Source organism: Leptosomus discolor, unplaced genomic scaffold (assembly GCF_034619465.1).
Source record: "Leptosomus discolor isolate bLepDis1 unplaced genomic scaffold, bLepDis1.hap2 HAP2_SCAFFOLD_192, whole genome shotgun sequence".
NCBI classification, from domain to species: domain Eukaryota; kingdom Metazoa; phylum Chordata; class Aves; order Leptosomiformes; family Leptosomidae; genus Leptosomus; species Leptosomus discolor.
In genome coordinates this window covers 36051-48802 of record NW_028237884.1, presented here as the reverse complement: position 1 = coordinate 48802, position 12752 = coordinate 36051, and the positions used below count along the sequence as shown (strand labels likewise).

The following is a 12752-nucleotide window of genomic DNA, read 5'->3' as shown; positions in this document are numbered from 1 at the left end:
CTCGGTCCCAGGCCCCGGCCCCGGCCCCGGCCCCACTCGAGCTCGGTCCCAGGACCCCCCCCGCCCCGGGCTCCCCGGTCCCACCTGCAGCAGCCGAGGCACCGGGCGGGCGGGCGGCCGGGCCTGCCCCGCCGCGGTGGAGCAGCGCCGCTGCCGGCTCACGTGACGCGCCGGCGTGTTTGCGTCACTCGCGCGACCGTCGCCGGAGCAACGCTTGCCGCTGCCGCCGCCGCCACGCATGCGCCCTGGAGGAGGGCGCGCGCCGCCGCCGGGGCGACGGCGCCTCCGCGCCGGGGCGGCCCCCGCGGGGCTTCCCGCTCCCGGGGCCGACCCGCTCCGAACCGCGCGCGGAAAGCCGGCGGCCGCTCCCCATTGGCCGCCGCCCGCGCCGCTCACCGCCCACCGCCCTCACGTCGCCCAATGGCAGCGCGGCGCCGCCGGGCCGGGCTCCAGGCCGCGGGCGCCGGTGGCTGGAGGGGGCGGGGCCGGCGCCGGCCCGCCTCGCTATTGGTCGAGCGCGGCGTTGAGTGGCGGGGGGGCGGGGCGGAGCGCGGCGCTGCGCTGCCATTGGGCGAGGCGGGGGCGGTGGGCGGTGAGCGGCGCGGGCGGTGGCCAATGGGGAGCGGCCGCCGGCTTTCCGCGCGTAGTTCGGAGCGGGCCGGAGCCATGGCGGCGGCGGTCGGCGGGGCTCCCGGCGGGCCCGGCACGGACCGGCCTCCGCTCCTCAACCCGCGGCGGCGGCGGCTGCAGGGCGTGGAGGAGATGGTGAGGGGTGCGGGTAGAGTGGCGGGGCTCGGGGGTGGCGGGGGGCGGGACACCGGGGATGCCCGGTGCTGCCTGGTGCTGCCCCGGGGCCGCCCCTCGGGGCTCCGGAGCGGCCCGGGGGGTGCCCGGTGCCGCCCCGGGGCCGCCCCTCGGGGCTCCGGAGCGGCCCGGGGGGTGCCCGGTGCCGCCCCGGGGTCGCCCCTCGGGGCTCCGGAGCGGCCCGGGGGGTGCCCGGTGCCGCCCCGGGGTCGCCCCTCGGGGCTCCGGAGCGGCCCGGGGGGTGCCCGGTGCCGCCCCGGGGTCGCCCCTCGGGGCTCCGGAGCGGCCCGGGGGGTGCCCGGTGCCGCCTCGGGGCCGCCCCTCGGGGCTCCGGAGCGGCCCGGGGGGTGCCCGGTGCCGCCCCGGGGTCGCCTCTCGGGGCTCCGGAGCGGGCCGAAGGGGCCCGGGGTCGCCCCTCGGGGCTCCGGAGCGGCCCGAAGGGGCCCGGTGCCGCCTCGGGGCCGCCCCTCGGGGCTCCGGAGCGGCCCGGAGGGTCCCGGGGCCGCCCCGGGGCCGCCCCTCGGGGCTCCGGAGCGGCCGGGGGGGGTGCCCGGGGCCGCCTCGGGGCCGCCCCTCGGGGCTCCGGAGCGGCCCGGGGGGTGCCCGGTGCCGCCTCGGGGCACCGGAGCGGCCCGGGGGGTGCCCGGGGCCGCCCCTCGGGGCTCCGGAGCGGCCCGGGGGGTGCCCGGGGCCGCCCCTCGGGGCTCCGGAGCGGCCCGGGGGGTGCCCGGGGCCGCCCCTCGGGGCTCCGGAGCGGCCCGGGGGGTGCCCGGGGCCGCCCCTCGGGGCTCCGGAGCGGCCCGGGGGGTGCCCGGGGCCGCCCCTCGGGGCTCCGGAGCGGCCCGGGGGGTGCCCGGGGCCGCCCCTCGGGGCTCCGGAGCGGCCCGGGGGGTGCCCGGGGCCGCCCCTCGGGGCTCCGGAGCGGCCCGGGGGGTGCCCGGGGCCGCCCCTCGGGGCTCCGGAGCGGCCCGGGGGGTGCCCGGGGCCGCCCCTCGGGGCTCCGGAGCGGCCCGGGGGGTGCCCGGGGCCGCCCCGGGGTCGCCTCTCGGGGCTCCGGAGCGGCCCGGTGCCGCCCCAGGGCCGCCCCTTGGGTCTCCGGGGTGCGAAAGGCAGGACACGGAGGGGCCTGGCTGTGCCCGGTGCTTCTCCCGGGGTCCCCTACCCACCTGCCCCCACCCCCCCCCCCCCCCCGGCAGCCCCACACCCGGGGGTCCCCTTCTCCTCTCCTCCCCCGACCTGAGGAAAGAAGCTCCAAACTGCTGGAATTTGGGGAGGGGGTTCTGCTTGAGCCGGGCCCGGGTGCACGGCAGCAGTCCCTTCTGACCGTGCCCAGGCCTTTTCGGGGGTCCCTGGTGGTCTCTGGGGGGCGCGGGCAGCAGAATCCCCTTCTTCCCGTTATCCTTTGGAAGTAGTGAGTCCTCTCAGGACACCAGTCTGCCCGTGAGCCGCTTGCCAAGCTCCTGAAGAAGACAGGGATGCTCCTGGAGGCGCCTCCTCTCTACATCTAAATCCATATTTTAATTATTTCCAGGCCTTGAAGTCATTAGTTAACGAGCTCTTTCCCCTCCCCCTGTTATTTATAACGTAGTTTCGTGGTTTATCGCCCTCCTGACCGGTGTTAAACACCAGATAAAAGGTTGGGAAACCAGTTGAGGCTCTACTGGAGTTAGGGAAGGCCCAAGGGATGGTCCTTCAGGCTCTGCTCTTCCCCCAGGCGACGCTGGAGAAGGTGCTGGGAATCACCGCCCGGAGCAGCAGCGCGGTGGCCTGCGACCCGGCCACCGGGCTACTCGCCTACCCCGCTGGGTGAGTGCCCTCCCCCCCCCCCCTGGGGACACCCCGGGACGCCCCCGGGGCCCAGGCGGGGAAAAACCTGCCCCCCTCGCCATCCAGGAGCGTCGTCGTCCTCCTCCATCCCCGGGAGAACAAGCAGAGGCACATTGTGAACGCGTCCAGGTACCAAGTCCCCCCCCGAACGCCTCCTGAGTCCCCCCCAAACATATGCAGGGACCCCCAAACACCTCCTGAACACGCCAGGTCCCCCTAAAAACCTCCAGGTACCCCCCAAAGACCCCCTGAACACCTCCCAAGTACCCCCAAACATATCTAGGGACCCCCAAACACCTCCTGAACACGCCAGGTCCCCCTAAAAAACTCAAGGTACCCCCCAAAGACCCCCTAAACACCTCCAAGTACCCCCAAACATATCTAGGGACCCCCAAACACCTTCTGAACACTCCAGGTCCCCCTAAAAACCTCCAGGTACCCCCCAAAGACCCTCCTGACCACCTCCAAGTACCCCCCAAACATATGCAGGGACCCCAAACACCTCCTGAACACTCCAGGTCCCCCTAAAAACCTCCAGGTATCCCCCAAAGACCCCCCTGAACACCTCCCAAGTACCCCCCAAACGCCCCCAGAACACCTCCAAGTACCCCCAAACATATCTAGGGACCCCTAAACACCTTCTGAACACTCCAGGTCCCCCTAAAAACCTCCAGGTACCCCCCAAACACGCCCTAAACACCTCCAAGTACCCCCTGAATGCCTCCACGTACCCCCAAACATATCTAGGGCCCCCCAAACACCTCCTGAACATGCCAGGTCCCCCTAAAAACCTCCAGGTACCCCCCAAAGACCCCCCTGAACACCTCCCAAGTACCCCCCAAACGCCCCCAGAACACCTCCAAGTACCCCCAAACATATGCAGGGACCCCCAAACACCTCCTGAACACGCCAGGTCCCCCTAAAAACCTCAAGGTACCCCTCAAAGACCCCCTGAACACCTCCCAAGTACCCCCAAACATATCTAGGGACCCCCAAACACCCCCTGAACACACCAGGTCCCCCTGAAAACCTCCAGGTACCCCCCAAACACGCCCTAAACACCTCCAAGTACCCCCAAACATATCTAGGGACCCCCAAACACCTCCTGAACACACCAGGTCCCCCTAAAAACCTCCAGGTACCCCCCAAACACGCCCTAAACACCTCCAAGTACCCCCAAACATATCTAGGGACCCCCAAACACCTCCTGAACACACCAGGTCCCCCTAAAAACCTCCAGGTACCCCCCAAACACGCCCTAAACACCTCCAAGTACCCCCAAACATATCTAGGGACCCCCAAACACCTCCTGAACACGCCAGGTCCCCCTAAAAACCTCCAGGTATCCCCCAAAGACCCCCCTGAACACCTCCCAAGTACCCCCCAAACGCCCCCAGAACACCTCCAAGTACCCCCAAACATATCCAGGGACCCCCAAACACCTCCTGAACACTCGAGGTCCCCCTAAAAACCTCCAGGTACCCCCAAAGACCCTCCTGACCACCTCCAAGTACCCCCCAAACATATGCAGGGACCCCAAACACCTCCTGAACACACCAGGTCCCCCTAAAAACCTCCAGGTACCCCCCAAACACGCCCTAAACACCTCCAAGTACCCCCTGAATGCCTCCAAGTACCCCCAAACATATCTAGGGACCCCCAACCACCTTCTGAACACTCCAGGTCCCCCTAAAAACCTCCAGGTACCCCCCAAACACGCCCTAAACACCTCCAAGTACCCCCTGAATGCCTCCAAGTACCCCCCAAGCATATCCGGGGACCCCCAAACACCTCCTGAACACACCAGGTCCCCCTAAAAACCTCCAGGTACCCCCCAAACACGCCCTAAGCACCTCCAAGTACCCCCTGAATGCCTCCAAGTACCCCCAAACATATCTAGGGACCCCCAAACACCTTCTGAACACTCCAGGTCCCCCTAAAAACCTCCAGGTACCCCCCAAACACGCCCTAAACACCTCCAAGTACCCCCAAACATATCTAGGGACCCCCAAACACCTCCTGAACACGCCAGGTCCCCCTAAAAACCTCCAGGTACCCCCCAAAGATCCCCCTGAACACCTCCAAGTACCCCCAAACATATCTAGGGACCCCCAAACACCTCCTGAACATGCCAGGTCCCCCTAAAAACCTCCAGGTATCCCCCAAAGACCCCCTGAACACCTCCCAAGTACCCCCCAAACGCCCCCAGAACACCTCCAAGTACCCCCAAACATATCCAGGGACCCCCAAACACCTCCTGAACACTCGAGGTCCCCCTAAAAACCTCCAGGTACCCCCCAAAGACCCCCTGAACACCTCCCAAGTACCCTTCAAACACCTCCTGACCATACCCAGATCCCCCCAAACACCTCCCAGTCCCCCCCCAAAACCCCTTGACCATACCCAGGTCCTCCCCCAACATCTCCCAGTGTGTCCCCCCCCCCCAAACCCCTCCAGACACCCCCCAACCCCGGCCTGTGCCGTACACCGGGTTCCCAGCCCAACGCTCGCGCAGCTCCCAGTATTTTTTCCAACCCCCCCCCTTCTCCTCGTTTTTCCCCCGCGTTTTTTGGTTAACGAAAATCCCATCTTTTCCAGGAAAACCCTGAGTGCTTTGGCCTTCTCGCCCGACGGGAAGCTCATCGTCACCGGGGAGGTGGGTCCCGCTCTTTCATCGTCACCTCCACCCTGGTTTTGGCTGTGGATTGCGCCTCCCCTCCTCATTTTGGGGGGGGGGGGGGGGGGTTCCCCCCACCTCAGGACGGCACGGGAGAGGGGCAAAACCCCCGCCCCACCACCGTTTCCCCCCGTCCCCGGCAGCACGGGCACCGGCCGTCCGTCCGCGTGTGGGCCGCGGAGGACGGGGCGCAGCTCTCGGCGCTGCACGGGCACCGCCACGGCGTCGCCTGCGTCGCCTTCTCCCCCAGCGCCGGGCGCCTGGTGTCGGTGGGGCACCCCCACGACGGGGCCATCAACGTTTGGGACTGGAAGGTGAGCGAAACCCAGCTGGGAATTCCCCAGTTTTGGGGGGGGGGGGGGGAAACCGGCCTTTTTCCGCTTTCCTCACCGTTCGTGGCTCGGGAGGGTTTTGGGGGGGGGGTGTCACGCTTCCCGCCGCGTCTCTCACCAGAAAGGTTCCCTGGTGGCGTCCAACAAGGCGTCCTGCAAAGTGACGGCCGTCTCCTTCGCCGGGGACAGCCACTTCGTCACCGTGGGGCACCGCCACGTCAAGTTCTGGTGCCTGGAGTCGGCGAGGGAGAGGAAGGTGAGGGGGTGGCCGGCGCCGGCCGCTCCTCACCGTCCCCGGCACCGCTGGCGAGGGGGGAAAGCGGGCGGTTTCTGCAGGAAGAACCGCAAACCGCCAGGATTTCCCCCCAAAATTCACACGTGGATTGATGCTTCGCTCCGGCCCGAAGCCGCAAGGGGTTCGGCTCAGCCGGGAGCTGGCGGGCGCCCGGCCCGCTCGGCCCCGGGGGGCTCCCGAGGCCGCGGGGACGTGCTCCGGCGGGGGGGCTGGGAGCCGTTCCCTTCGTTAAAGCTCGTTACCGGCAGGTCGGGGCGCCGGTGCCGCTGGCGGGGCGCGCGGGGCAGCTCGGTGAGCTCCGCGACGGCGTTTTCTGCGGCGTGGCCTGCGGCCGGGGGCCGATGGCGGGCACCACCTTCTGCCTCTCCGCCGCGGGGCTGCTCTGCCGGCTCGACGAGAGGCGGGTGCTGGAGAAATGGGTCGCTCTGAAGGTGGGCGGGGGGGATCCCCCAACCCCGCCGGGGTGCAGCCCACCGCCGGCAGGGACCTTACCCCCCCCCCCCCCCCCCATCTCGCTCCGGCCGTAGGTGCCGCTGGCCACCTGCCTCTGCCTCGGCGAGGAGCTCATCTTCTGCGGCGGCGCCGACGGCACCGTCGGCCTTTTCCGGGCTGAGGACATGAGCTACGTGAGCGACCTCCCCAAACCTCACCCCCTGGGGGGGGCTGGCACCCGCGCCCCCTCCCCCAGGTACCGTAGAGCCGAGGGGACGGCGGGAAACCCCCCGTGTGGGCGTCCCCCCCCCCAGCACTTCCATCGCCAAACCACGGGGTTTTGGGCGCCGTGGCTCTCGTTGCTCGGCCTCCACGGTCTGAGCTGAGGCGGCTTTGGGTTTGGGCTTGGGTTTTTTGGCGAGGACGGGAGGGGGGCGTCAGGCTGACGCGGGGCCCCCAACGCTTCGCTTCCCCCTCCGTGTCGAGAGACGGACGCCATTTGGTTCCCCTTGGCCTCAGCGGACGGGCGCCATTTTGTTCCCCTTCGCTTCAGGGGACGGGCGCCATTTTGTTCCCCTTCGCCTCAGTGGACGGGCGCCATTTTGTTCCCCTTCGCCTCAGCGGACGGGCGCCATTTTGTTCCCCTTCGCCTCAGCAGATGGGCGCCATTTTGTTCCCAAACCCAATCCACCTCTGGTGGAGCACTCAAGGAGGGGGGCTCTGGAGGGGTTGTGTCCCCCCCCCAAAATGCTCCTCCTCGACCTCATCTTCATCTCCTTGAAGGCGGGGGGACCGGCTCTACCCCGACGCCGTCGCCTTGGCCTACGACGCCGCCAACCGCTGGCTGTCGTGCGTCTACGAGGACCACAGCGTCTACGTCTGGGCCGTGGGGGACCCGCGGGACGTCACCAAGGTGCGGTCGGAGCTTTTCCACCGCTCCTTCGTCTGGAGCGTCGAGGTGAGGGCGAGCGAGTCCTACAGGGGGGGCGATTCGGGGTCCCCGCAGCCCCCCGCTCTGACATGTCACCCCTTGGGTGCAGCTGTACCCCGAAGTTGAGGAAGGGGGATCGTGTCTCCCCCCCGGCTCCTTCCTGACGTGCTCCTCGGACAACACCATCCGCGCCTGGAGCCTGGAAAGCGGCTCCGCGGGCCCTGACACGGTACGATGGCGGGCAGGGGGGCTCCCCCAAAAAACTGCGCCAGCGATGGCGGGGGGGGGGGGGGAGGAGCTTAACCACCTCCCCGTGGGGTTTGCCTCTAGAAAACGAGGGCGCTGGAGGTTTTAAGGTGATTCCCGGCGGTTTCTTGCCGCGCCGGGTACAGCCCCAGTGCCGGAGCGGGGGGGTTTTAGCGGGTTTTGGCGATTCCAGCGAGTTTGGAAATGGCTTTCCGTCCTCCTGCACCCCCTTGAACGACCAAAGGACTTCTCAAATCCCGGCGTTTCCCGAGGAGGAAGCTTGGAAAAAATAAAGTGGGGGTGTCGGGAGCGGTTGGGTGACGTGGGTGGGCTCCTCTCCTCCCCAAAAAGAGCCGCTGAGGCGGCCCTGACTGTCCCCCCCGTCCCCTTGCCTCCCGCCCCCAGGCCCTGCTGAACGTCACCTACGTGGCCAACGCCAAGCAGCACCTCGAGGACTCCTCCGGCGCCCCCGAGCGCGGCGAGAGCCCCCTCGACGTCCGGGCCGGGGTACGGGTGCTGCGGGTCAGCCCCGACGGGCAGCACCTGGCGTCGGGGGACAGAGCGGGAACCCTCAGGCAAGCGGCACCGAACGCCGTGGGGTACCGGGATGGGGCTCCCGCCGCGCGGGGTTTCACCCCGAGCCCCCTCCCCGGGGGTCCTCACGGCTCTGGGGGGGGGCGCCGAGCCGACGGGACGCTTCCCTCCCAGGATCCACGAGCTGCCGTTCATGCGGGAGGTGGCCCAAGTGGAGGCGCACGACTCGGAAGTTCTCAGCCTGGAATATTCCAAGGCGGAGACGGGTAAGGCACCGCCGGTGAAGTCCTCCGGCACCGCCGGTGAAGTCCTCCGGCACCGCCGGCGAGCGTTGGGGCTCGGCTTCCCGGTAGGCCGCACTCCGGTGCCCGAGGAGCCCAGACATCCCGATGGAGGAGCCTTTGCAAGGAAAAGTCTCTCCTTTGGGAAGCCGGAGGCGACCCCCCGGGTTAAACCCCAGCTCTGCCCCACGCTCTATATTCTATTTTTTTTTTTTTTTTAATTTACAACCCCCCCCGCCCCGTTTCCCGGCGGCTCCAGGCGCGGCGCTGCTGGCGTCGGCGAGCCGGGACAGGCTGATCCACGTCCTCAACGCGGACCGGAGCTACCGGCTGGAGCAGACGCTGGACGATCACTCTGCCGCGGTAACGGCGCTCCGGTTTGCTGGTAGGGGGCTGAGCCGCCTCTGATTTCACCCCCCCTGCGCCTCGTCCTGCCCCGGGGAGAGGGGTTTTCCCTCGGGATGGATGGGCCTCCAGCGTGGGAGCGGGCTCCCTGGGAGAAAAGCCGGCGCCGAGCCGGCTGTGGGGGATCCAGAGCAGGGGGGTCCCACCCCCGGATGGCCTCTAGCTCTTAAAAGAACCATTTTTTTATGGGTTCGTTCTTAAAAGGACCATTTTTTCATGGATTCATTCCTAAAGAAACATTTTTTTCATGGATTCATTCCTAAAGAACCTTTTTTTTTATAATGGATTCATTCCTAAAGAACCATTTTTTATACAGATTCGTCCCTAAAGTACCATTTCTTTAGGGATCCATTCCTAAAGAACCATTTTTTTTGCAGATTCATCCCTAAAGAACCATTTTTTAAGGAATCCATTCTTAAAGAACCATTTTTTTAACGGATTCATTCCTAAAGAACCATTTTTTTTAGGGATTCATCCCTAAAGAACCATTTTTTTTACAGATTCATCCCTAAAGAACTGCTTTTTTTACAGATTCATCACTAAAGAACCGTTTTTTTTACAGATTCATCCCTAAAGTACCATTTTTTTAGGGATCCATTCCTAAAGAACCATTTTTTTAATGGATTCATTCCTAAAGAACCATTTTTTCATGGGTTCATTCCTAAAGAACTATTTTTTTAGGAATCCATTCCTAAAGAGCCTATTTTTTTATGGATTCGTTCCTAAAGAAACATTTTTTTATGGATTCGTTCCTAAAGAAACATTTTTTTTTGATGGGTTCGTTCCTAAGGAACTATTTTTTTAGGAATCCATTCCTAAAGAACCTATTTTTTTATGGATTCATTCCTAAAGAACCATTTTTTCTATAGATTCATTCGTAAAGAACTATTTTTTTACGGATTCGTTCCTAAAGAAACATTTTTTTACGGATTCGTTCCTAAAGAAACATTTTTTTACGGATTCGTTCCTAAAGAAACATTTTTTTACGGATTCGTTCCTAAAGAAACATTTTTTTACGGATTCGTTCCTAAAGAAACATTTTTTTTGATGGGTTCGTTCCTAAAGAACTATTTTTTTAGGAATCCATTCCTAAAGAACAATTTTTTCTATAGATTCATTCGTAAAGAGCTATTTTTTTACGGATTCGTTCCTAAAGAAACATTTATTTATCAATTCATTCCTAAAGAACCATTTTTTTTGATGGGTTCATCTCTAAAGCACCATTTTTTACACAGATTCCTCCCTAAAGCACCATTTTTTTACCGATTCCTCCCTAAACCACCGTCTCTCGGCCTCCCTCGGGCCCGCGCTCGGCTCGGACGCCCTCCCTGACCGCCTTCCCCCTCCTCTCTCCCCTCAGGCCACCGGCACCTCCAGCTCATCAGCTGCGGCGCCGACAAAAGCCTCTACTTCCGCCACGCTCAGCAGGTGGGTCAGCACCCAGAACCCCCCATTTCCCCCCCCCCCCCAAAAAATCAGACGGGCCAGACCGCCAACGCCGCTCCCCGCCGCAGCTCCCGGGCGGCCTCCGCTTCGTCCGGACGCGCCACGTGGCCGAAAAAACCTCCCTGTGCGACATGGACGTCGGCGTCCCCCAGCGCCGCATCGTCGTCGCCTGCCAGGACGGGAACGTCAGGTGAAGGCGCTTCTCCGCGGCCCCTTCCTCCTCCTCCTCCTCCTCCGGGGTCCCCGGGGGTCACCCACCGCCCGCTCCCCCCGCAGGGTGTACGGCACGGCCGGCGGGAAGCTCGAGGGCTGCTACAAGGCCTCGCCGGGCGACGACGGCTCCTTGCTGAAGGTCGGTGGGTGATGGGCGGCCACCGCGGCGGCCACCGCGGCGCAGGGCTGAGGCGTCGGGACCCTCCGGAGGGACCGGGAGACGTTGCCCGACGTGAACCTCCCGGGGTTCAGCGCCGGGTGGGGGGTGCCCCCCGCGGCCCGGCGCAGGCTGGGGGCCGGAGGGACGGGGAGCAGCCCCGCGGAGAAAGGCCTTGGGGCCGCCGGGGGGTGACACGGGGCGTCCCCTGGGCCGCCCCCTGGGCAGCAGGTGAGGGAGGGGATCCTCTCCCTCCCCTCCGGGGAGAGACACACCCCCCCCCCCCCCCAAACCCCACGTCCAGCTCTGGGGTCCCCCCTCCAAACAGACGTGGAGCTGCTCGAGGAGGCCACGGAGACGGCGGCGAGGGCTGGAGCTCCGCTGCGGAGCGAGGCTGAGGGGAGTCGGGGCTGTTGAGCCTGGGGAGGAGGAGGAGGAGCAGGAGGAGGAGGAGGAGCAGGAGGAAGAGGAGGAGGAGGAGCAGGAGGAGGAGGAGGAGGAGCAAGAGGAGGAGGAACAGGAGCAGGAGGAGGAGGAACAGGAGCAGGAGGAGGAGGAGGGAACAGGAGCAGGAGGAGGAGGAGGAACAGAGCAGGAGGAGGAGGAGGAGAGGAGGAGGAGGAGGAGGAGGAGGAGGAGGAGGAGGAAGAGGAGCAGGAGGAGGAAGAGGAGCAGGAGCAGGAAGAGGAGCAGGAGCAGGAAGAGGAGCAGGAGCAGGAGGAAGAGGAAGAGGAGCAGGAGGAGGAGGAGGAAGAGGAGCAGGAGGAGGAGGAGGAAGAGGAGCAGGAGGAGGAGGAGGAAGAGGAGCAGGAGGAGGAGAAGAGGAGCAGGAGCAGAAGGAGGAGGAGGAGGAGGAAGAGGAGCAGGGAGGAGGAGGAGGAGGAGGAAGAGACCTCCGTGCAGCCGTGCTGCGCTGGGGAGAAAGGCGGCGAGCGGCTTTTCCCGGGATCTGCAGCAAGAGGGGAGGGGCAAAGCCTTAACCCGAGGGGGGAGGGTCCCCTTGGACGTGGGGGAGGGGATTCCCTGCGGCGACACCGGCTCAAGGCCACGTTTAGGGGGCTGGGAGGCTCCCCCAAGCTGCCTCCGCTCCCTCCCCGCCCCCGTCCCCCCCGTTCCTCTCCCGTAGGTGCGGCTGGATCCGTCGGGCACCGTCGTGGCCGTCAGCTGCTCCGACAAGAGCGTCGCCCTCCTCGACCTCCGCTCCGGGCAGCGCCTGGCCAAGCTGGTGGGACATTCAGGTGGGGGTCCTGGGGGAAAACCTGTGTGCGGCGGGGGATGCGGAGAATGTTCGAATCCAGGTCGGATTTGGAAGAGACAATGAGTTTTCCTGGAGAATTGAGTTGGATTTTGAAGAGAGAACGAGTTTTCATGGAGAACTAAGTTGGATTTTGAAGAGAGAACGAGTTTTCATGGAGAACTAAGTTGATTTTGAAGAGACAATGACTTTTCATGGAGAACTGAGTTGGATTTTGAAGAGAATGAGTTTTTCATGAGAACTAAGTTGGATTTTGAAGAGAGAATGAGTTTTCATGGAGAACTAAGTTGGATTTTGAAGAGACAATGACTTTTCATGGAGAACTGAATTGGATTTTGAAGAGAGAACGACTTTGTGGAGAATTAGTTTGGATTTTGAAGAGACAACGACTTTTCATGGAGAACTAAGTTTGGATTTTGAATAATGACTTTTCATGGAGAACTTATTTTGGATTTTGAAGAGACAATGACTTTTCATGGAGAACTAAGTTGAATTTGAAGAAATAGCGAGTTTTCATGGAGAATTAAGTTTGGATTTTGAAGAGACAATGACTTTTGTGGAGAACTACGTTTGGATTTAGAAGAAATAATGAGTTTTCCTGAAGAACTAAGTTGGATTTGAAGAGAGAACGACTTTTCATGGAGAACTAAGTTTGGATTTTGAAGAAATAACGAGTTTTTCTGGAGAACTAAGTTTGGATTTTGAATAATGACTTTTCGTGGAGAACTGAGTTTGGATTTTGAAGAATTACTTTTCCTGGAGAACTAAGTTTGGATTTTGAAGAAATAATGACTTTGTGAGAACTGAGTTTGGATTTTGAAGAGAGAATGACTTTTCGTGGAGAACTAAGTTTGGATTTTGAAGAAATAACGAGTTTTCATGGAGAACTAAGTTGGATTTTGAAGAGACAATGACTA

General features: G+C 63.2%; 1 protein-coding gene across 1 annotated transcript in view; it reads left to right on the top strand.

The window, feature by feature from the left end:
* The first annotated feature begins 666 nt into the window (after window positions 1-666).
* The window catches only part of LOC147412490 (WD repeat-containing protein 62-like), a 13674-nt gene continuing 1588 nt past the window's right edge, over window positions 667-12752 (top strand). The window contains exons 1-17 of the mRNA XM_086481323.1: window positions 667-765; window positions 2519-2610; window positions 2698-2760; window positions 5230-5287; window positions 5452-5622; window positions 5762-5896; window positions 6184-6366; window positions 6463-6623; window positions 7151-7325; window positions 7408-7575; window positions 7950-8119; window positions 8253-8344; window positions 8619-8744; window positions 10125-10192; window positions 10279-10400; window positions 10487-10562; window positions 11707-11818. Coding sequence (XP_086337449.1) covers window positions 667-765; window positions 2519-2610; window positions 2698-2760; window positions 5230-5287; window positions 5452-5622; window positions 5762-5896; window positions 6184-6366; window positions 6463-6623; window positions 7151-7325; window positions 7408-7575; window positions 7950-8119; window positions 8253-8344; window positions 8619-8744; window positions 10125-10192; window positions 10279-10400; window positions 10487-10562; window positions 11707-11818 — 2071 coding nt within the window. The remainder of the gene's footprint in view (window positions 766-2518; window positions 2611-2697; window positions 2761-5229; window positions 5288-5451; window positions 5623-5761; window positions 5897-6183; window positions 6367-6462; window positions 6624-7150; window positions 7326-7407; window positions 7576-7949; window positions 8120-8252; window positions 8345-8618; window positions 8745-10124; window positions 10193-10278; window positions 10401-10486; window positions 10563-11706; window positions 11819-12752) is intronic.